The sequence below is a fragment of the Mastomys coucha genome, unplaced genomic scaffold (assembly GCF_008632895.1).
Source record: "Mastomys coucha isolate ucsf_1 unplaced genomic scaffold, UCSF_Mcou_1 pScaffold23, whole genome shotgun sequence".
Lineage (NCBI taxonomy): Eukaryota > Metazoa > Chordata > Mammalia > Rodentia > Muridae > Mastomys > Mastomys coucha.
Window position 1 is genome coordinate 39,885,357 of NW_022196906.1, and position 21,874 is coordinate 39,907,230.

Sequence of the window (21,874 nt, forward strand, 5' to 3'; positions counted from 1 at the left end):
ATGTATATCTATGTGAGGGTGTCAGATCCCCTGGAACTGCAGTTACAGACAGTTGTGAGCTATCATGTGGGTTCTTAGAATTGAATCTGGGCCCTCTGAAGAGCAGCCAGTGTTATGTTCTTAATGGCTAAGCCAACTCTGCAGCCTCAAACACTGTTAATTCTTAGCTTTCTCCCCCTTGCCCAGGGCCTCTCCCTTGTTCTTTTCTTTCTAGAAGTAGGAGGAGAAGGATGGCTGGTTCAATGGGAACAGGTTTTTCTATTAGCTGCTTGACTAATAGCCTGACATTTTTGTTCTTCAGGCTGCCTTACAACATGGAGTGATGGCTGGTCGCCAAGGCTTTGGAAGTATCTTTGTGGTTGCCAGTGGTAATGGGGGCCAGCACAATGACAACTGCAACTATGATGGCTATGCCAACTCCATCTACACTGTTACCATAGGTAATGGGCATGGGGGGATCATCGGGTGTGTTTTGTGTCTCGATTCATTCTGTTTATCTAAATGTGTAGTCCACATCATCTCCTGAATATTGGTACTAGCCCAGCTCTGGCAAGCACTCAGGGTTTCTCTGGGGTGTTCAACCATTTTCTAGAAATCACCCACCTGTCTTCACTACCATCATGACAAGTTTGAGCTCTAATTTGGTCCCTTTCCATGGCCACTGGCTCGAAGCTGTCTCTGGCTACCCTCTAACCTGAATTGAGGAATTCTGTCTTGCACTCCCAATTATAAAGTTTGTCATTTCACTTTTTATTATTATCTCTTTACTTGATGTCCTACCTGATTATAGGCTTCTTGACATCAGCCTCATTCTTCTGACTCCTTAGATCACAAGGAACTGTCCCACCCCTCTGGACCACTGCATGCTGTGTCCTTCCTCTCCTTCCAGGATGTGTCCTTTTCCTCATGGCTCTCATACCTAACATGTATGACTCACAGTAGATTGTAGTACATATTGAAAACAAGTGTCTAAGTACAGAGAGGGAAGGCCCTGCTTTTGCCTGAAGCCTATGAGAAGAGTGGTATAGGGCAAGAATTCCCTCTGCCATTTGAGGCTACCTGCCCACATACAGATGCGGACTGTGGTTATTCTTTGAACTCATCCCTTCATGATGAAGACAGCTCTGGTATCAGATGTTAGCTGTAGGATCCACTTCTTATGTGAGCTCCTGTGTTGCTTTTGCTGTGCCAGGAGCTGTGGATGAGGAGGGACGGATGCCTTTTTATGCAGAGGAGTGTGCCTCCATGCTGGCAGTCACCTTCAGTGGTGGAGACAAGATGCTGCGGAGCATTGTGAGCACTTCTGGGACCCTTCCCATGTGGTGGTTGGGTGCGGGGCAGGAGGGGAGAGCGGGGTTCAAGACAAGGACTCACACTCTGTAGCCCAGCTGGGCTTGGAACCTAATATGGTTCAAAGTGGCCTTGAATTTACTAGCCATCTTCCTGCCTGGGCTCCCATGTGTTGAGATTACAGATGGGATGCAGCATACCTGGTAAAACAGTTCTTCTTACCTCATCCTGTGAGAAAGAGTCATAACCTGGCCTGGCCTTCAGTTCACTATGTAGCTGAGCACTCCCTTGAACCCCTGATCCTCCTGCATTAGTAGTTTTGATCTTAAACTTTTTAACTTGTTTGTAGGATACCTATGGTAGAATTTGGGCTTTTACAACTTTCTGTGTGCTGTTCAGTCCTTTTATAAATACTGACTGCCATGTTCACCTTGGGAATAAAGGCAGTGTTTGTCTCGAGGATACACAGGACAGGAAGTTGGAACTGACTCACTCCTTCCCTAGATCTCTGATTTAAGCCAAAGCCTGAGAGGCAACAGGGGAATGGAGAGCCTCTCTAGTCCACACAACCCTTGAAGGAGTCAGGACATCTGCTGGGCTCCAGCCCAGCCTAGAGAAGTCAAGCCTCTGGACCAGAGTCCCAGAGCACCCTGCATGTCCCTGTTGCCACTAACAGTGTCAAATAAGAATGGAATGCTCCTGGCCAGAGCTGGGCAGGAGCCAGATGCTTGTCAGAGTTGCCAGTGGCCAGTTGGGTTGTCCCTGAGGTTACTGGGAATTAAGTAGCTTCCTCTACACACAGGGTCGAGTTCATCTTACAAAATGAACTTGTTATGTCAGTAATGACTTCTGGTCAACACAATGTTCCAAGACTCTGTGCCAGTTGACCCCCACCCCAGGGAGGAGAGAGAAGGAATAGACTAAAGTGAAAAGCAAAATGTTTGCAGGCAATGTTGGGTGCTACTCGCCTGTTAGAAGAACAAGTGCCTGCTCCTTACCACCTGACAGAATTCTGCGACCCTCTCATCCTGTACCCTGCAAGGGACCTAAGAAGGCTCTAGTGAAATCGTCACTGTTGTTCTATGCAGCCTAGCTTTGCCCCTCCCAACTCAACTTGGTTTCTCACCCTCACCCCACCTTCCATCTGAACTATAATTTGTCCAGATTTGTAAAGGGAGTTTATTCAGCCAAGTTCCCATCTTTGGAATGCCCTTTCCTTGGCAACCTCCTGTTATGTGACCAGGCAGCTGCATGGAGCTGTCTCTGAGGATAAGGGCCAGGGGAATAGGCTTCCCACCATCTGGCTTCTTGCCCAGGGAGCTTCCCTCGATTTTCCTAGCACTGTGTGATGTTCTTGCCATTACGGGCAAGTTCACAGACTTTGCATCTGTACTCTAGACTATCACTGTGTGAGGCTGTTTCCTTAACAGGAAAAAAATCAATCGGGTTCCTGGCACCAATCAGGCTTCCTCTCTGGTTGAGACTACAACGTGGAGTGTTTTTCCCTTTCTTTAGGGAGAGCACAGTGTCTGGGTGAAAATTACTTCTCTTGGCAGCTGCAGCAACAGCTGGGAGGGGTTGGGGTGAGGGAAGCAATGGAGAAGGCAGCTCTTGTCAGAAGTTGGCACCCTGGTATCTGACCCAGGAGAGAAGTTTTAAAGAAAAAGAAAAAGACTAGTACATTGGCTTTGTGATGGGGAGAAGGTTTAACAGGGCTTGCCCAGCTAAACTCTTTGATACACTTTTGTTGATGGGGCATGCCCTTGATGCTAAATAGATATTGTCTTCTCCCAGTTTTTATGTCTCATCTGAGAGACATGGATAGGAGAGAGGAGCTCACAGAAACCCAACCGAGATACCAACCAGAGCAGGAAAGCAGCTTGTCCAGTGGTCAAGTAGTGCATGGCAGAGAGGCCATGAAGATACTGAAACTGCAGTAGGCTTCAAGGGAAGGCTGTAATAATCTTAGGGAACATGCACCCTGGGTCCCAGAGTTCCTCTCCCAGCTCCAGCCAGAGCTCAGTAGAGCTGTAGCCACTCTTCTGGCTAGATGAGAGTTAGGGTAGAGAGTTTAGGAATGAAATGATAAAAAAAAAATAATAAGAGGAGCAAGAATCAACCCACATCCCCTCACATCTGCTGTCTCCTTTTCTTACAGCTGTGCCCCCAGGGTCACTCTTCAGTTTCCATCATCTAGAGATGGATGGAAGGAGTAAGGGCCTTCTGTGCCAGGGCCTCTGTGCATAAGGAAAGTTAGAGGAGAGGGCCACCTGAAAGACTTGTTCAGGACTGTCTCACGCCCTTCTTCCAGTGTCTAACCTCTCCCACTCCTTATTGCACTTTACAGGTGACCACTGACTGGGACCTTCAGAAGGGTACTGGCTGCACTGAAGGCCACACAGGAACCTCAGCTGCAGCTCCTCTGGCAGCTGGCATGATAGCTCTCATGCTGCAGGTGCGACCCTGCCTCACATGGAGGGATGTCCAGCACATCATTGTCTTCACAGCCACCCAGGTGAGATGGCAACCAGCTAACAAGTGCCCAGCCCACCCCATTTCATGGCTGGGCTGTAGGAGACTCCAGACTCAAAACCTTTCAAATGTCTCAGGGTGGGTATGAGGACTCCATCAATCTCACAGACTCCTCAAGATGAGCTGTGGCAAGGCATTCTCACTTGTGAGCTGGTCCTCTTAAGTCCCTCTAGGGAAGCAAGTCACTCATGGGATTTTGACTTTTTTCCTTACCTTTTTTGAGGGAATCCATTCCTAGAAGCCTCAGTGGGAGAAGAAAGTCAGGCAATGCTAGAGATTCACCAAGGCTTCTATTCTTTCAGTATGAAGATCATCATGCAGACTGGCTCACCAATGAGGCTGGCTTCAGCCACAGCCATCAGCATGGTTTCGGCTTGCTCAACGCTTGGAGACTTGTCAATGCAGCCAAGGTGAACCAGGTGTTAGCCAGCAGGACACCCTGCATAGAGAGACTGAGGGAAGGTACCAATGCCTAAACATCGAATGGCATTTTATTGGTGCTTGACAACTTTAGCCCTTATTCTGGCTGATAGCCATCTTATAAGTGGAAAGTAGAAGTTCCCAAGTTGTTAGAATAATTTATGGAGAACTTGACTGGACTCTGGGGCTTTCAGGTTTCTGGTTTCCTTCTCTTGGTCTACATGGCTGTTTCCTCTGAGCCCTTAAGTTGTTCTTCTCAGGAACATTTGGGGTACAGAAGGAACCTCAAGTAAAAAAGTATGATGGCAAAAAAGCTAGAGGGGTGAGACCTTAGAGAGCTTACTGAGTCTGGGTGTGGGTGTGGGTGTGTGTGTGTAAGATTATAATAAGTTCTGTTTGTTAATTGCTGTTCCCTACTTTTCTTTGAACAGATCTGGACATCTGTCCCTTACTTAGCCTCCTATGTCAGTCCCATGCTGAAAGAAAATAAGGCTGTTCCACGGTCCCCCCACTCTCTGGAGGTGCTATGGAATGGTAAGCCTTCAGCACAAGGGGTTAATGTACAGTCCAAGGCTGGAGGCGGGTGATGGGGAAGCTAACTAAGCTCATCCTCCCTGCCCAGTTCTCCCCCTTCCTTCAGTAGCTGAGTTGTAGCCAAACCTGTGGAGTTTTCTTTGACCATTTTAGGGCATGTTGCTGCTTCTGAGTTGGCTGGCCTCTGGCTGCTTAACAAGACCTTTCTCCTGAGTTCCTAATAGTAAAAAGGAGCTGTGAGCAGTGGACTAGGAAGGCAGTGGGCTGAGTGGGAGTGAGGCTTAGGGAGTCTCAGCAGGGTTGGAAGAAGTTCCTGTGACTTTCAGGCTAAGATCTTGCCAAACAGCCCTATCCAGTCCAGAGGCCCCAGCATGAAGGAGAGGAGTGCGTGGCTCTGTTCTTCATTTCCCCCAGAGAAAGCCAGATGCCATCTCTGAGGGGTGGGACAGAAGCACAAGTACAGGTCCTCTGGGCTACAGTTGCTACTGTGTTGTTGCTGCTTTCTCTCTACTTGCCATCACAAGGTCTGTCTATGAAGGAGTGCAGGGCATCTTTTGATGCAAGGGGTGTGGTATATGTTAATCATAGAGGTGGAAATCCTTCCAAGAGAGATGGGAAGCTGTATCCAGATGTTTTGTGCAGTGACCCACTGCCTGCATTGTTTTATTGTTTTGGTGCTTGTGAAAGAACTCGGTGCCTCATACATCCTAAGCACACATACTCTACCACTAAGCTGTACTGCAGTTTCTCTATATGCACATTTCTCAGTTATTCCTACCCTTAGTCCCATGGGCCAATTTTTTACCCTTGAGAAAATTTGGCAACCAGAGTTATTTGCTACTTTGTGAATACTGAGGTGTATATGCTCTGTGCTGATATCAGAACTCTGTACTTATTTTTCCTGTGCCCTTTGAAAGTGCTCAGACCAGAGACATGGTGTCTAGAAGAATGATCAAAGGAGGAACCTTGGGTGGGAGGATAGGGCAGCCTTTCTTCATGGACACTTCTCTTCCTAAGCATATTCCATTCCTGTCAGTTTCCCTGTGCATGGAATGAGAGGAGGCCTAAGGAACACATTTTCCATGAAAGTATGCTGTCATAGGACTGGCAGAAAACATACCCAGGAATGTGGTTCTGGGAAGCCCCTGGCCTTTACACACTGTCTTGGGGATTGTGGGCCTTTTAACCTTTACTTCTATTCAGGGCTGTTTCCTCTCACTTCTGTCAGATGAACAAGTGAACTTCTCAGGGTCAGACCTCCCCAGCTTTGTTATCCTCTGCTTTCCATTATCCAGGGAATGCAGCCCCTTAAAAGTCTGACATCTTCTGTAGGTATTGGGCAGCTGGCAATTGCCTGTTGGTCACTAGAAAGCATTGAAGAGAAGAGAGCAGGATGCAGGGGTGAGAGGTAAAGATCCAAGAGTCTGGCTGGTGGAGTCCTTACCCTGAGTGGTAAGCAGGTCATCCACTTCAGAAGGAAAGAGATTTCTTGCCCTTAGTTCATTCAGCCCTCAATAGATAAAACAAAACAGAAAGAAAGAGCTTGAAAGGCTGGCTTGGTGATCAAAGGAGTGAAATTCACATGATATAGAACTGAGGAACATAGCCCCAGACAGTCTAAATGTCCCATCCCCTACAATCAGTCCTAGATGGTCCGGACACCTCATCTCAGACAGCCACAATTGATCTAGACACATTGTAGACCTTACAGCACAGATAGTCCAGACCCTATCCCCTAGAGCCAGTCATAGTCTTTAGGCAAGATCAGGCTGACTGTAGGTTGCAGGTAGTAACAAACTTTAAGAGCTTGATGAGAGAAATCTGAGCATGATGACAGCTGCCTGTAGTCTTAGCACTCAGGCATCAGAGGACAGGAGGATTACTGCAAGTTCATCTTGGTTTATGTGGTGAGTTCCAGGCCAGCCAGGACTGCAGAGGGAGGCTCTGTTTTTAAAAAGAGAGAAAGAAGGCAGACAGAAGGAACTGAGTATCCAGACAGTAACAGAAGAGATGAAATAACCTTAAAGGATCCAGAGCATTGTTAACCAGGACGTTTAGCTGTAATGGAGATGTGTACACATGTGTACAGCTATTGAGTCTGTCAAACATTTCATTGGTAGCTAGTGTGACCAAGGAAGTGAACCTTTTTTTTTCTTTTTTGAGACAGGTTTCTCTGTGTAGCCCTGGCTGCCTGGCTGTCCTGGAGCTTCCCCTGTAGATAGGCTGGCCTCGAACTCAAGTCCTCTTGCCTCTACCTCCCAATTGCATTCAGTCATAATGAATTTTTATTTTGACCAAGCATGTTGAGCAGAGTAACTCAAGAGCAAAACAGGCTTGCATTTTTTCCCACTGGAAGTCAGTGAGGAGGAAGAAGCTCACACTAGGTCTGAAATCCCTATCGGGTGGAAAGAGAGTGGACTTTGCCGGGAACTTTCTTCACTGGAGAGTCTGTAAGATTCCAGAATACTCCTTGCACCCGTGCTTTGTGTGCAGTCCAAGTATGCCAGCTAGTCCTCTGCCACATGAAGTCCTGCTCTCCTTTCTGCCATTCCTCCCTAACTTCAGGCCACCATTGTTTCTCCTTCTTTTCTAGCTGAAGTCCCTACCTCCTTCAAGACTGTTTGTGTCTCCTTCCCTTCCTTCCTCCCGCCTCCCCCCACCTCGCTTTCTTAATAGTAATTGAACCCAGGTTCTTATTCATGCTAGCAAGTACTCTACTACTAAACTGAATTCCCAACACACTCATGGTGCCTTTTTTTGGTCCCATCCAAGGACAAATGATCCTTCTGAACCTTCTTGCTGCACTGATCCTAGAGATGGATTAGTCCCTGTCTTACTCTGCTGCCTGGGGTTCCCTGTGCTCCATTCTCCTCTCTGGCCTCCCTCCATGCCCACGGTTCCTGCTTTCTTTATGGACTTGAAACTCATGAGTGTCTTTTGAGCTGTATTCCATGGCTTGTTGTCCTCCCCCACCACCCCATCCTGTTTCCTCTCTCATCAGAGCTGCTGTGTTTGATTTCAGCTCCCTCTTATGTACACGATTCCTCCTCTTAAATCTCTTTTTGTTTTGGTTTGGTTTGGTTTGGTTTTGATTTTTCGAGACAGGGTTTCTCTGTATAGCCCTGGCTGTCCTAGAACTCTGTAGACCAGACTGGCCCCCAACTCAGAAATCCGCCTGCTTCTCTCTGCCTCTCAAGTGCTAGGATTAAAGGCATGCGCCACCACTGCCCGACGTGTTACGTTTTTTGGTTTTTTTTTTTTAAAGATTTAGCCTGGGGGGCTGGCTCAGTGGGTAAGAGCACTGACTGCTCTTCTGGAGGTCCTGAGTTCAGATCCCAGCAACCACATGGTGGCTCACAACTACCGGTAATGAGACGCCCTCTTCTGGTGCATCTGAAGACAGCTACAGTGAATTACGCAGGAACAAGCAGGGCAGGAGCGAGCAGTGCAGCAGAGGTCCTGAGTTCAATTCCCAGCAGCCACACACATGATAGCTCACGGCCATCTGTACAGCTACAGTCTACCCATACATATAAAATAAATAAAAAAATAAATTAAAAAAAAAAAAAGATTTAGCCTGGTGGTGGTAGCACCCGCCAGCACTCAGGAGGCAGAAGCAAGTGGAAAGCAAATGGATCTGAGTTCCAGGACAGCCAGGGGCCTACAGAGGGAAACCCTGTCTCAAAAAACAAAAAAAGACCTGGGCAGTGGTGGTGCACGCCTTTAATCCCAGCACTTGGGAGGCAGAGGCAGGTGGATTTCTGAGTTCAAGGCCAGCCTGGTCTACAGAGTGAGTTCCAGGACAGCCAGGACTACACAGAGAAACCCTGTCTCTGAAAAAAAAAAAAAAAGAAAAAAAGAAAATCTTTGTTATCTTAGTTTCCCTTTCCCATATCTCTCAGCATCTCTCTATCTTCCTTATCTGTAAAATTAAGATGTCACTCTTTGGGCTGCAGAGATGGCTCAGCAGTTAAGGGTGCTGGCTGCTCTTCCAGAGGTTCTGAGTTTAATTCCCAGTAACCACGTGGTGGCTAGCAACCATCTGCAATGGGATCTAATGCCCTCTTCTGGCATGGAGGTGTACATGCAGATACAGTACACATAGATATAAAAATTAAATCTTTTATTTTAAAGAGTTTATTTGTTTTATGTATATGGTACACTGTAGCTGTCTTCAGACATACCAGATGAGGACATTGGATCCCATCACTTATGATTGTGAGCCACCCATGTGGTTGCTGGGAACTGAACTCAGGACCTCTGGAAAAGCAGACAGTGCTCTTAACCACTGAGCCATCTCTCCAGCCCCAAAATTAAATCTTCGGGGAAAAAAAAAAGATGTTGGCCTGGAGAGATGGCTCAGTGGTTAAGAGCACTGGATGTTCTTTCAGAGGAGGACCCAGGTTCAATTCTCAGCACCCACATAGCAGCTCACAACTGTCCAGATCTACTGTGGCAGCACCCTTACATAGACATATATGTGTAGTCGAAACACCATTATACATTAAATAACAACAAATTATTTTTTAAAAGATGTTGCTAAACTTTGTCTTATGAGTTGAAAAAATTAGTGCAAGAAAACATACTTTAAGAAGAATAATTGTATGGCCAGGCAGTGGTGACACATACCTTTAATCCCAGCACTTGGGAGGCAGAGGCAAGCAGATTTCTGAGATTGAGGCCAGCCTGGTTTACAGAGTGAGTTCCAGGACAACCAGGGCTACACAGAGAAACCCTGTCTTGAAAAACCGAAAAAAGAAAAAGAAAAAAAAAGAAAAGAATTATATGTCAGTGCAATCTAATTTCTTGGTTCCTAGTTGAGTCTCCTAGTTTGTTAGTTTCCCCCTTGACACTTTTATTCAGAAATATTTGTAGATTTGTAGAAATGTGCAAAATGATCAAGGAAATCTCATGTACCCCTTCCTTATTGTTAGTGTCATTTAATTATAATACAGTATCAAAGCCAAGTACCTGGTGTTGGCACAATCCATAGAACATGATCAGTTTCACTGGTTTTGCATCTGTATGTGTATGTGTGTGTGTGGCTCTGTGATGTGTATACTTGTGTAACCACTACCACAGTCAGGACCTGAAATTGCTATCATAGGACCTGTTTATGGCCACATGAGCCCCTTTCACATCCCTGATGCCTGGGAAGTATAATTATGTAGTATAAATCCTTCTGAGATCAGCTTTTTCAGCTTTATAAATTACTATTGTATTGTGTCTCATCCATGGAAATTGCCTGTTTACCTCTATCTTTTTAGTGCCCTCCCCCTTCTAGAATGCCATCTGCTAGTCTGTGCTGTACCCAGCACATCTCAGTGCTGTGGGCTTCAACTCATCTGATATGCCCCATATCGAGTATCATTTTGTGTTTGCTAGTAAAGCCAAGGACTATGCACACTTCTCTTTGTATTCTCTTCATCTTGTACAGTGCCTGAGATGTGGGAGTTGCACGGTGGATGGGTTTGAGTGAATGAATGGAGTTCTATCTTGGGTTTATTGTCTCCCTAGCTAGACCCTGATCTAGGTGGGAACTGACTACAGCACTGCATTCCATTTGCTAGAGTACATTGTATTACCGAGGTTGTATGTGGCTTTGGAACACATGTACCTTTGTAAATATCAGGATGAAATGAGGGCATGTTTATGGGCTAGTTTCCAAGCTACCTAGCCTGACTTCCTATAGTCAGCAGGACGGACCTGGAGATGTCGGGGCTGAAGACCTTGGAACATGTGGCAGTGACAGTCTCCATCACTCACCCACGACGTGGCAGCTTAGAACTGAAACTGTTTTGTCCCAGCGGCATGATGTCTTTGATTGGCGCGCCCCGCAGCTTGGACTCGTATGTACACCTGCTCTTGACCTCCCAACCTCTCTTCATAATAGGGGCCTTCTCAGGCAGGTACTCAAGCTGTTCCACTGTTGTCTTTCACAGCTGGAAGCCATTGGCCATGCTTTATTCAAGAGTCTATAACATCCTTACCCTTATACTCTGCATGCATTTTTCCTAATCCTGTGGAAAACTAAATGTAGTACTGTGGTAGCTATAGTTCCCGTACTGGGGAGGCTGATAAGATTAGAAGATTGTGAGTTTGACACCAGCCTGGGCTATCTAGCAAGACCCAGTATCAAAAGCCAACAGCCTAAGTTATAAGCTCAATTGTAGACACTTGTTCAGCATGCTGGGCTCAATGCAGAAAAAAAAGCAGCACATACTGTAACCCCAGTACTTGAGTTGCTTATGTGGAAGAGGAAAAAAGTTCAAGACCAGTCAAGCCATATGGTTTGACCTGTCTAAAAGAGAGAGAAAAGAAACAGATCCATAGGATTTCCAGCCCTGTGCTTTCACCATTGGCCTTTCTTTACACAAGGACAAAACTTCCTCATACCCCAAGATCCCAGGAACAGCATGGCATTGTCCCAAGTTCCTATGGTGCCTTTCCTGTTTCTGGGACAAGTTTCAGCTGTCTGTGCTAGGCCATCCATGTGCTCTTTCTTTGCTCTTTCCCAGGGATCCTAATGGCTTCAATGACTGGACCTTTTCCACTGTTCGGTGCTGGGGGGAAAGAGCAAGAGGCATCTACAGACTGGTCATCAGGGATGTAGGTGAGCCCTCCTATCTTACACTGCTTTGTCCCCCTTGAGTCTCACACTACCCACAGGAAGTGTTCCATGGGGAATAGGTAGGGTTGCTGTTGGTGAAGATGATACATGCCAATAAGTATGTCCTCTCCTAAAAGTAGGCATTGTCCATAAAACTGCTCATTTATACTGCCTCTATAATCCTTGGAGAAGTGACTGATCCATTTTTCCTCAGGATAGCAACAAAAATTCCTTGTTGAAACCACATTTCAAGCCCTTTCACATATAACCATCCTTCGGCCAGTCCTGATAGGCAGGTAAGGGCAGGACAAATTTTCACCATTTTGCTTTATAGAAAAAACGAGGTCCTTAGCTTGAAGTGAGTTGTTTCGGATCCTGGTAACAGTGAGGGTCACGATAGCAAGAATATTCAATAGCTGCAGTGTCAACACGGGGAGTCTGGACATGGAGCCCAGTCAGTATTTGCTTGACTGGAAGCTTTGCAAGAGCTTTTGTTTTGATAGAAGGACGTGTTTTCCTCTGATGGAAAAGTCCAGGTGAACCCCCAGAGTATGGGAGGCAGAGGCAAAACACTGCTTTCCATTGCCCTTCAACTTTTCTGTTCTGTCCCTAGGATGCCCTGTGAGGTACTTCTGCAGAACCCTTGGGGTCTATGGGACAGTCGGAGACCATGTGGTCTGAATCCCCTTGGGTGGCTGGGTGGGCCAGGCTCTGTTGTTATGCATGGCCAACAGTACACAGCTCCTGTCTACCCACTTACTGCCCTAGGAGATGAGCCACTCCAGGTGGGCATCCTTCAGCAGTGGCAGCTGACCCTGTATGGCTCCATGTGGAGTCCAGTAGACATCAAGGACAGACAAAGGTGGGTACATCAATCAGAGGGAAGAGTAGTGGGGAAGCCCAGCCTCCTGAATGCCAACTGTGCTTCAAGCTTAGAGGACAGAGTCATGGGCTGGGAAGCCATTCCTTCTTGGGACTCCCTCTCTTTAGCTACAGGTCGGGGCAGATGGTGTAAGTACCATGTTAGTAGTGTATCCTTGTCTCCTTTCATCCTGTAGTCTCTTAGAAAGTGCTATGAGTGGAAAATACCTACATGATGGCTTCACACTGCCTTGTCCACCTGGACTGAAAATTCCTGAGGAGGATGGTTACACCATTACCCCGAACACACTCAAGGTACAGAGACCAAAACTCCAGCCATAGCTGACAGGACTGTCCTGGGGGGTTGGTTCCTTGGTATTAATCAAGATGAGGTGGGAAATGAGAGATTTGGAGGACATGAGTCCCTAGCATCATTGTTAGCATCCTCCTAGAGGAAAGTTCCTGTATATAAGGAAAGTTAGGGCAGTAGTTGGGTTGGGAAACATGGTCCCAGAAAAGAGAGACTGCCTGGGCTCATGATTCTGGGCTAGACCTGTCACTAACCCATCAGTGCTTGATTTTCCAGACCCTTGTGCTGGTGGGCTGCTTCAGTGTCTTCTGGACCATTTACTACATGTTAGAAGTGTGCCTGAGCCAGAGGAACAAGGCTTCCACCCATGGCTGCAGGAAGGGATGCTGCCCCTGGCCCCCACGAAGGCAAAACTCCAAGGATGTGGGGACAGCACTAGAATCAATGCCACTTTGCAGCAGCAGGGACCTGGATGGAGCAGATTCAGAGCATGGGAACTACACAACCACATCTAGCTTCCTGGCCCCAGAGCTGGATTGTCCTCCACACCAACCCCCAGACCTGCTGCAGAGGGAAAGTGGACAGATCTGCTGACCCCAGAGCCCAGCTTCCTCCATGTTCAACAGGCTCTTCCTAAACTTGGATATGGGGTTTTCAGTCATGGATGCTCAGGAGAGAATGGTCCTGATAGTGACATCTGGGACCCCAGGCCTCTGAAGCATTCTCAGCCTCCTCAATTAAGTGCAGTGGTAGAGGATTGGTGATCATGGCTTCTCTAGCTGAGCTTGGCTGAGAGCCTTTGACAAAGGATTGGCACCGAGATCAGGCAGCCCTTGATTTCATCTCTCTGGAGCTAGTCAGTGTCCTAGGCCATCAGGACCTCCACTCATTCATGAGTTATGCAGCAGGTCCCTGTATTCCTAGGAAGGCTCTCAACAGAAGCACCACTGTGCTGAGGGCTCAGAGAGAGGCTGGCAAGAGCCTGGGCATGCCTACCCTGAAAGCAGCTGCCTTCATTACCCTTTTCTGTGCACCTGTTCTGAAGCCAACTTAAACCTGCCCACATCCTCACATTCGCCCTTGCTGCTGAAGGAGTGGTGACATATTCCCAGGAGGACTGGGAGGCACAGGATTCCTAGTGCCCTTGCTGCCTCACTGGGGAAGTTGGTCAGCTAGCCTTCAGAGAGCTAAGACACAGTTTTCAAAGAGCCTGGGAGCCACTGCCTCTGACCACCCTGTCTTCCTCTGCAACGTGCTCAGGGAAATGGCCTTCATTCCAAAGGCCAGCTGTCTGTCTGACTTTTCCTCCATTCTTGGCCTTCTTCTCTTCCCATCTTCTGAGCTAATTGTTAATATGAATTTTTTAATGCTTAAGATTTGATTTTTACTTTTCAAAGCAACATTTTGTTGAATTTTTTTCTGCACAGCTTTCCAAAATAAAAGGTAGAAGTATAAAAATCCAAACAATTCCATCACTCCCAGCATTCTCTCCTCTGCCAACCCAGAGCTGTGCAGATGGCAGGTCACTCTTCTTCCCCATAGCCTGCTTCCTCTGAAGCTCTGAGCCTGTGGGGCCTGAGAAGTCATCCAGAAGACAGTGGCCAGGAACACGTGAGCCCCGCATGCTCCCACCCTCAGGGTTCCTGGAATGCTAAAAGGAGTGACAAATCAAATTGCCACCAGGCCTGAGAAAAGATGGAGAGATATGTATACATATATATCTATATATTTTTTTCCTTTTTAAATTTCAACCCAAAAAATATTCCAGGAAAAGATGTAGAGGCTGGGCTGGGTCTCCTTCAAAGGACATTTGCTACCAAGGACAGTGGGTTAGCCTATAGCCAGGCTACCCCAGCCCACTTCTCCCTGCTTACTCCAGGATGGGAGAAACAGTAGAGGTCGGGATACAGCTGGGAACAGGGGCCAGGGCAGTGGTGGCTCTGGGGTAAGAAGCTGGGCTGAGGCTGGGGATAGGTGGGGGCTTCCCATGTGTAGTCATCTTTGCCCAGTAACACCTCAAAGCTGTCAGGGCTAAGAACCTACATAGGCGTGGGTGAGGCAGGCTAAGCAGGATGCTGCAGCTCAGGGCTGGCCTTCCCTTTCTAACTGATGATCTGCCGGGGTCGCCCGTAGCCTGTCATGCCAGCCTGTGAGGCCCCTCTGTTGCTGCCCATTTGAAGGCCAATGACGTGCTTCCCCTCCTGCAGTTGGCTCTCTGTGAACTCCCTCTTATGCTCCTGGGCTTTCCTAGAAGAAAAGGAACCAGGGTAAGGCTTGCTAGAACTTCGTGTTCCCCAACTGATCCATGTTTCCTGATCCCTGTTGCTCCCATGTTCAGCTCCCTTCCTTTCCTGTTTGTCTTTTCTTTTTTTTCCCCTGAGTTTGTCTGGCTCCAAGAGTTAGGGAGCCTGATGGAGCACATGCTAGTAAAAAGAATTTAAAAGTAAGACCTCATTTCCCCCCCAGTCCAACACCCTTACCTGGAACATTCCTGGCTCTGCTACATCTGATCTTTACCACAACTGACCAGCCCAAGCCATCCCAACCACACAAAGAGACCCAGTGGCCACATACTTCATAAACCAGTTGGGATCTCCACGGTAGTGTCCATCGTTCTTGGTCACAGCCAAACTGCCCAAAGCCATTAGAGTCCTCTGCACTGCTGCCATATCCTTGCCTGTGAGAAGAGTGGCCAGGAAACCAATTTCAGGACCATATAGGCAATACCTGCCCAGACTCAAAAATGGTCAAACCAAGAGCAAGTGGCACCAAATCAGGAGGGTTCAAGAGACCCTATTCTAGCCGGGCAGTGGTGACACATGCCTTTAATCCCAGCACTTGGGAGGCAGAGGCAGGCGGATTTCTGAGTTCGGGATCAGCCTGGTCTACAGAGTGAGTTCCGGGACAGCCAGGGCTATACAGAGAACCCTGTCTCTAAACCCTAGTGAGTATGGTGTGGTATATATTTTATATTCTAGGATCCAACACAGGCCCTTGTACACAGAAGGGAAATACTGTACCACCAAGCTGGTCCCCGTTACGTGCTCTCAGCATATCCTATTCCTGCTATGCACACATCAACAGAGCTGGTCATGGATTTTGATATTCCCTCCCCTTGCCTGATAATCTTGCTCTCCACTGGCTCCAGCCCTTTTTTCTCTGTACCTTCAAAGAGGTCAACAGTCTGGAACATGTCAGTCTTGGTGACTCCATAATCCTCAGCTGCCTTCAGGAATTGAGCCACCTGTTCCATCTGCTTGAAGACCATGGAAGGCGGGTTCTCAGGCACCTTCACTGGCTTGGATCCCTCAGGATACAAGCTGTTCACCAACTTGCTCAGAATCTGCCAGGTACAGAACACAGCTGAACGCTCAGCTCAGGGAGTCTGTCTCACAGTTTGTAGGGTGGCATACACATCCCTAGACCCCCTTTGCAGAGGTTACTCACCACGCCATTCTTCAGCCACACCTGGAAGCCCAGGCGCCCACGATCTGGGCGGCCTACATCGGGGCCACACTGGATTACAATCCACTCCACTAGTCGCTCCTCCAGCTCCTCGTCATACTTCTTCTCAATTTTGGACTGCACTTCACGGCTCATGCCATAGGATGGACCCTTGTTGGCCATGTTGAGGCAGAGCTAAAGCAGACAGTGTAGAGAAAAGAACAAAGAGCCAGGGAATTGCTTTACTTCATTTGTACTAAACAGGCCTTTCACTCTGTGGTGTTCTCACTTACTCTAGACACCATAGCATGACCCAGACCAGCTTTATCCACTTGCTGCAGAGACCCCTCTGAACTTGAACCTCAAGAAACAAGGTCTTAGATATCTGTCAGTCTAGAGCAAGAGTCTGTCAACTTCTTGTGTAAAAGACCAGAGTAAATATTTTAGACTTTGCAGAACATATGGCCTCTATTGTGTGAAAATAGCCTAGCTGTTATGTAACCAATGTGTGCCAATAAAATTTTGTTTATAAAAACAGACATCAGAGTCAGGCAGTGGTGGCGCACACCTTTAATCCCAACGCTTCGGAGGCAGAGGCAGGTGGATTTCTGAGTTCGAGGTCAGCTTGGTCTGCAGAGTGAGTTCCAGGATAGCCAGGGCTACACAGAAAAACCCTGTCTCAAATAAAGGGAGGGGGGGAGCTGGCGAGATGGCTCAGCAGGTAAGAGCACTTACTGCTCTTCCAAAGGTCCTGAGTTCAGATCCCAGCAACCACATGGTGGTTTGCAACCACCCATAATGAGATCTGACGCCCTCTTCTGGTGCATCTAAAAACAGCTACAGTGAATTACGCCAGAGCGAGCAAGCGGGGCTGGAGCGAGTGGGGCCAGCAGAGGTCCAGAGTTCAATTCCCAGCAGCCACACACATGATAGCTCATGGCCATCTGTACAGCTACAGTGTACTCATACACATAAAATAAATAAAAATAAATCTTTAAAAAAAAAAAAACAAGCTGGGCGGTGGTGGTGCACACCTTTAATCCCAGCACGTGGGAGGCAGAGGCAGGTGGATTTCTGAGTTTGAGGCCAGCCTGGTCTACAGAATGAGTTCCAGGACAGCCAGAGCTATACAGAGAAACCCAGTCTAGAAAAAAAAAAATCAGGTTGCATTTGGCCTGTGGACTATTTTGACAACTCCTGGCCTAGGGCCAGCCCTCTCTCTCTCCTTATTGCTTTCTTCTTTCTGCAGTGCTGGTGGAACCCAGACTTCACACAAAGAGGGAAGTATTCATTGCCAAGCTTTGTCCTCAGCCTTCTTCTTTGTTTTATAGTTTGTGTGTTTTTGTTGAGTTTTCTCTCCAGAAAGGGAAAACTGTGTGGCCTTGGCTGTTGTAGACCTCTCCAGTAGACCAGGATGGCCTCCAACTCACAGATGTGAGATCTGCCTGCCTCTGCCTCCTGAGTACTGGGATTTAAGGTATGCTTCACCAAAGTCTGGATTGTTTCATAGTTTTGAGGCAATGTCTCACTAATTTATATAGGAAGGCCTTGAACAGGAAGCCCTACATCACCTGGGCTGGCTATCAGAGCATTCTTTTTTTTTTTTTAAAGATTTATTTTATTATTATATCTAAGTACACTGTAGCTGTCTTCTGACACACCAGAAGAGTGTCAGATTTCATTACGATGGTTGTGAGCCACCATGTGGTTGCTGGGATTTGAACTCAGGACCTTTGGAAGAGCAGTCAGTGCTCTTACCCACTGAGCCATCTCACCAGCCCCCAGAGCATTCTTTCTTTGCCAAGACTAGCCAGAAAAGCACTAGCGAGGTCTTCCAGAAGCCATGTTGTTCCCCAAATTTAGCCAGCAGATATCTTTGTCTAGCTACCAGTTGCCACCAAATCTTTACCCTCTGACCCAAAAGCTGGAAGAGCAAAGTTCATCCCCCAAAGTGCAGCTGACGAAAAGACCTGATAAAGCCACCAGGGTTCTCAGAAAGCAACTGCATTCTCAGGGAGACCCAGATGGAAGAGCTCTATCATGCCCGTGTCAGCCAGCTCTGACTGTTACAGCAGTGAGAGGAACCATGCAATCAGAGTCCTCCAGGGATGTCCCAGGGCTGAGAATCTGCCAGCCAGAGCATGGGAAGCCTGGCCTGGATGACAGCTGTTGCCTCAAAGGCCTGTGCCCAGCAGCTCTCTGGGGACCCAGACACAGAGGAGGAAGGCTGCAGGAACACAGCAGGCAGGTAGGTCCCCGGGTAGATACAGTCAAGGGTGGGGCCAAACCCAGTCAGCAAGGATACCCTGAGTGGGATGCCCTCTGTTGAGCTATCTGAAGAGCTTTACAAACCAACCCCTGCTTCTGAGAGGTCATAGGTCGGGAGAAAAATTGTGTGAGCATGGAGCAGTTGGCAGGCTCCCCTATCTCCTTTCCATGAAAGCTGGGACCTTCTCCATGTTGCAGCTGTGGAGGTGGTAGGAAGTGGAACAAACATTACCACATGGCTTTGGTCCCAGGCCAGCGGTCAGACTCTGAACATCTTGTTGTCCCTTCCCCTGTGCTGTCAACCCTTTTCAGTTATGAGCTCTCTGCTTGTGAAGTGGGGCCAGCAGTCTACTCAGAAAGCCAGGAAGATGCAGTCTGTGAACTACAGCACACATGAGCTTAACAGAGCTCTTTGAGATGGTGTGTGTGTGTGTGTGTGTGTGTGTGTGTGTGTGTATGGGGGGCTGCTTTAACCAGCGAGTTTTACACAGAAAACTGACCTTCCCTTCTCCAGTTCCCACCACCTTCTCCAAAGCATTCCCTGAGCACAACACCAACTTTGAGAGAAAAAGAAACAGAAAATACTGAAGACCTCATGGAAATGACAGCCTTCGAGGCATGCCATCTCAGCTCCCTGAGGTGAAGGAGAGGGGACATGGACATGGCTTTCTCAGTACCCTCTCCCAGCTCCCGCTGGAGGACTCAAAAGCCTGGTTTCTGTTGGGAAATTGTAAACAGCTATTCCCTCCCACACCCCACTGTGTGGCCTGGCCCCCAGCAGGAACTGCTAGAACAAGGAAGCACAAAAGTCACAGAGCAAATGGAGCCAGGTGACTGCAGAGCCCTTCCTCCTATCTTCCACTCAGCCTGTCTCTACCACTGCCCCCTCCCAGGCAATTTCAAGCACCTTACGGTTTCCTTCCCTTCCTGACCATGTTTGTCTCCTCATCTGGCCACTAGAGGAAAAGATAGAAGAGTGTCCTCACATGGCACTTTTCAGTCTCCAGGGAGTTCTGAACAGACAGTATCAACTGCAGGACCAAGAACAAGCCATGGCCACAAGAGCACATATTGCAGCCCTGACATCTGTTAGGTCTGGGTCAAGGCATGTTCTCAGCCCCTCACAACTCCACCCAGCATCACCCTTCTTTCCTGTCTTTCCAGGTGGGAAGTATGAAATAGAAAGTCCAGAGAAGTCTCTTTGAGAAGAGGCCGGGAGAGGACAGGAGAGCAAATCAGAATAAAATATAAATGTGTCCAAATGCCATGATGAAATGTATTACTAACTAAAAAATAAAAACAAAACAAAACAAAAAAATCACCAAGGAAAAAAAATCAAGTTCTCATCTTAGAGGCAGCGGGGAGAGGAGAGGGATATGAAGGTGGTTTGGCAGCCCACCAGGGTCTTTCTAGACAGAAGCTCCAATACAGAACACCTGCATGATGCGCAGCTTGGATGCCTGTGTCCATCCAGCCCTCCAGTCAGGGAGTGGAGAGGGTAGGCTGTGGAAAAGGGATTCTACCTAGCAGGCACCATGGAGAACAAGCAGAACCAGGGTATGCCTGCCTGTGGTACCCCAGGCCACAAAAACAGAAGTAAGGGTAAGCATGTCTCCATCCTGGAGAGGGCACACCTAAATTCCAGGGGCCCAAAAGAAATAAATGTGGCAACATTCCTCTGACATCCTTTAGCTATCCCAAGGGGAACCACCAAGACCCTTTGGAAAAGACAGGAGTCCCAGGGCTGCTCCATCCCAGTTCCAAAGTTCCTCCACCTGTCACCTATCTGCCTACCATGGGTTGACCTCCTACTTTCAGACTGGACCAAGCTGCCATGAAAAAGCAGGCCCTATCCCAGGTTCTTCTGAAGCATTAAACTTCTGTGGTAGATAGAGTACATGCCTACCATCCATAGTACCCTGGGGTTTGAGATCCCTAGTGCAACAAATGAATAAGATCTTTAGTCCTCCACTGTCGGGGGTGGGGGAGTGGGGGGTGGTGGGGGGCGCTACCTCCTGGCTCCCTCCCCTAGGTTGTATAAGCCCTGGGGACCATCAGTGGGTCCCTGCTTTCCAGAACTTAGCCCCTCACTTTCTTGGAGATCCTGAGATTGAGTTAGTCCCTTGGCCACATTTGGTACCTCTTTGGGCCTAACACACAGCCCATAGGTAGGACAGTGGCTGAAATGGAGCCCTCTCTCTTCCTAGTAACTTCCCCCATTGATTCTTTTGCCCCAGTCAAATCATCCTAGGCATTTTAACACGGACTTTTTGACTGTCTAACACAGAGAATGGTCTCTAGGGACCTAATTCTACCCAGCAAGCTAGAGGAGACAAGGGGAGCCCCCAGCCCTGCCTGATGACACACACCCCTACTGCTCCCGTTGCTCACACTTACAAGGCTTGGTCGGTCGTTTGTGGGCTGGAAGAAGAGTAGCTTCGGTGCCTGGGCTGGGGCAGACGGGCTGGGGTGCCGCCGGCTGGGTGAGGGGTTTAAAGGCTGCCGAGGCAGTGATGTCACCTCTCTGCCGGCCCGCTGGCGCCCCTCCCTGCCCATGGAAGTCTGCTTGGCTCCCTACCCCAGGCCGCCCCACTCACTCCACACAGGCTCCATATTTGGGGAAAGACACCAAGTTGGAGCAGTCTGTCGGGGGCAGTCTGAGACATTCTCTGCATGCTTTGGAGATGCTGCGGGGTTGGGGCGGGGCGGTGCCGAGGGCGGCGGGAAAAACCTTTTATGGGCAGGACCCTGAAAACCTTTCTTGCTACCCCGACTTGGGTCTGCTCTTCAATGAGAAAGAGAAGAGGCGTTCTAGAGAGTTTGGCCCGACAAAAGAACATCTTCGGAACTTGCAGGGAACAAACAAGCTACTTTCTTGCAAGGCTCTAAAATCCAGTTGGTGGAAACTAATCCAGACTGCAGCCTGGCTGCGCACCAGGCACTATGCAAAGGCCTTCCTTTCACACTCAGCTTTGTTATGAGGTAGCAGTTACCACCCCTGTTTGACAGCTGAGAAAACTGAGGTTCAAAGTGGCCTTTCCAAGGTCACCAAGTGAGTGGCGGAACCTGGGTATTCCTGCCCACGGGTATGGTATGCTTCTAGTTGCAGCTTCACTAGAGGGTGACTTGTTCAGCAGCACATCAACCCTGGCCCTTTCTAGAGCAGTGACAATCGGAGGATGTTTAAGGCCTGGCAAGGCTGGAGACACTAGAGTAAGAGGACTAGAAAACAGTGTCTCCCCCCCCTCTCTTCAAAACAGCCTTTTTGTTTGTTTGTTTTTTCAAGGCAGGGTTTCTCTGTGTAGCCCTGGCTGTCCTGGAACTCACTCTGCAGAACAGGCTGGCCTCGAACTCAGAAATCTGCTTACCTCTGCCTCCCAAGTACTGGGATTAAAGGCGTGTGCCACCACTGGCTGGCCAAAACAGTCTTTATCTTGAAAGATTCTACCACTCCAGAAAGGGTCCTCACTCATTTTGCTTGTACCTAGCTACAGTGGTCTTGGGAAGGGGATAGGTGAGATGAGCTCAGGGGGTTAAAGACAGCTGCTGTCAAACCTGATGGTCTGAGCTCAATACTCAGAACACATATAGTGGAGACAGAACCA

General features: G+C 48.3%; 2 protein-coding genes across 6 annotated transcripts in view; one reads left to right on the top strand and one right to left on the bottom strand.

The window, feature by feature from the left end:
• Pcsk7 (proprotein convertase subtilisin/kexin type 7) overlaps positions 1–14,021 on the top strand; it is a 22,560-nt gene extending 8,539 nt beyond the window's left edge. For 3 of the 5 annotated variants that reach the window (XM_031345068.1, XM_031345069.1, XM_031345070.1), the window contains 10 exons: positions 302–440; positions 1,193–1,293; positions 3,638–3,805; positions 4,125–4,232; positions 4,674–4,776; positions 10,469–10,625; positions 11,295–11,389; positions 12,155–12,248; positions 12,445–12,562; positions 12,834–14,021. In XM_031345068.1, the coding sequence (XP_031200928.1) occupies positions 302–440; positions 1,193–1,293; positions 3,638–3,805; positions 4,125–4,232; positions 4,674–4,776; positions 10,469–10,625; positions 11,295–11,389; positions 12,155–12,248; positions 12,445–12,562; positions 12,834–13,151 (1,401 nt within the window). In that variant the 3' untranslated portion in view covers positions 13,152–14,021. Of the gene's footprint in view, positions 1–301; positions 441–1,192; positions 1,294–3,637; positions 3,806–4,124; positions 4,233–4,673; positions 4,777–10,468; positions 10,626–11,294; positions 11,390–11,600; positions 11,683–12,154; positions 12,249–12,444; positions 12,563–12,833 lie in introns of those variants that run through there. The other 2 variants (XR_004111753.1, XR_004111754.1) reach the window with 2 other exon arrangements.
• Positions 14,022–14,265: 244 nt separating this feature from the next.
• On the bottom strand, positions 14,266–20,917 carry Tagln (transgelin). The gene is made up of 5 exons (XM_031345074.1): positions 20,667–20,917; positions 16,005–16,196; positions 15,723–15,900; positions 15,132–15,234; positions 14,266–14,804 (listed from the first exon to the last, which is right to left on the bottom strand). The coding sequence occupies exons 1-5, from the start codon at positions 20,823–20,825 to the stop codon at positions 14,660–14,662; spliced, it is 777 nt and encodes a 258-aa protein (XP_031200934.1). The 5' UTR covers positions 20,826–20,917; the 3' UTR covers positions 14,266–14,659.
• Between the last annotated feature and the right edge of the window lie 957 nt (positions 20,918–21,874).

Excerpts from the sequence above, each read along its gene's own strand:
- Tagln (XM_031345074.1), bottom strand. The coding sequence starts at position 20,825 with ATGGGCAGGGAGGGGCGCCAGCGGGCCGGCAGAGAGGTGACATCACTG. Across the intron at positions 16,197-20,666 it reads CAAACGACCGACCAAGCCTT|CTCTGCCTCAACATGGCCAA; the intron begins GTAAGTGTGAGC and ends TGTCTGCTTTAG. Across the intron at positions 14,805-15,131 it reads GATCCCAACTGGTTTATGAA|GAAAGCCCAGGAGCATAAGA; the intron begins GTATGTGGCCAC and ends CTTTTCTTCTAG.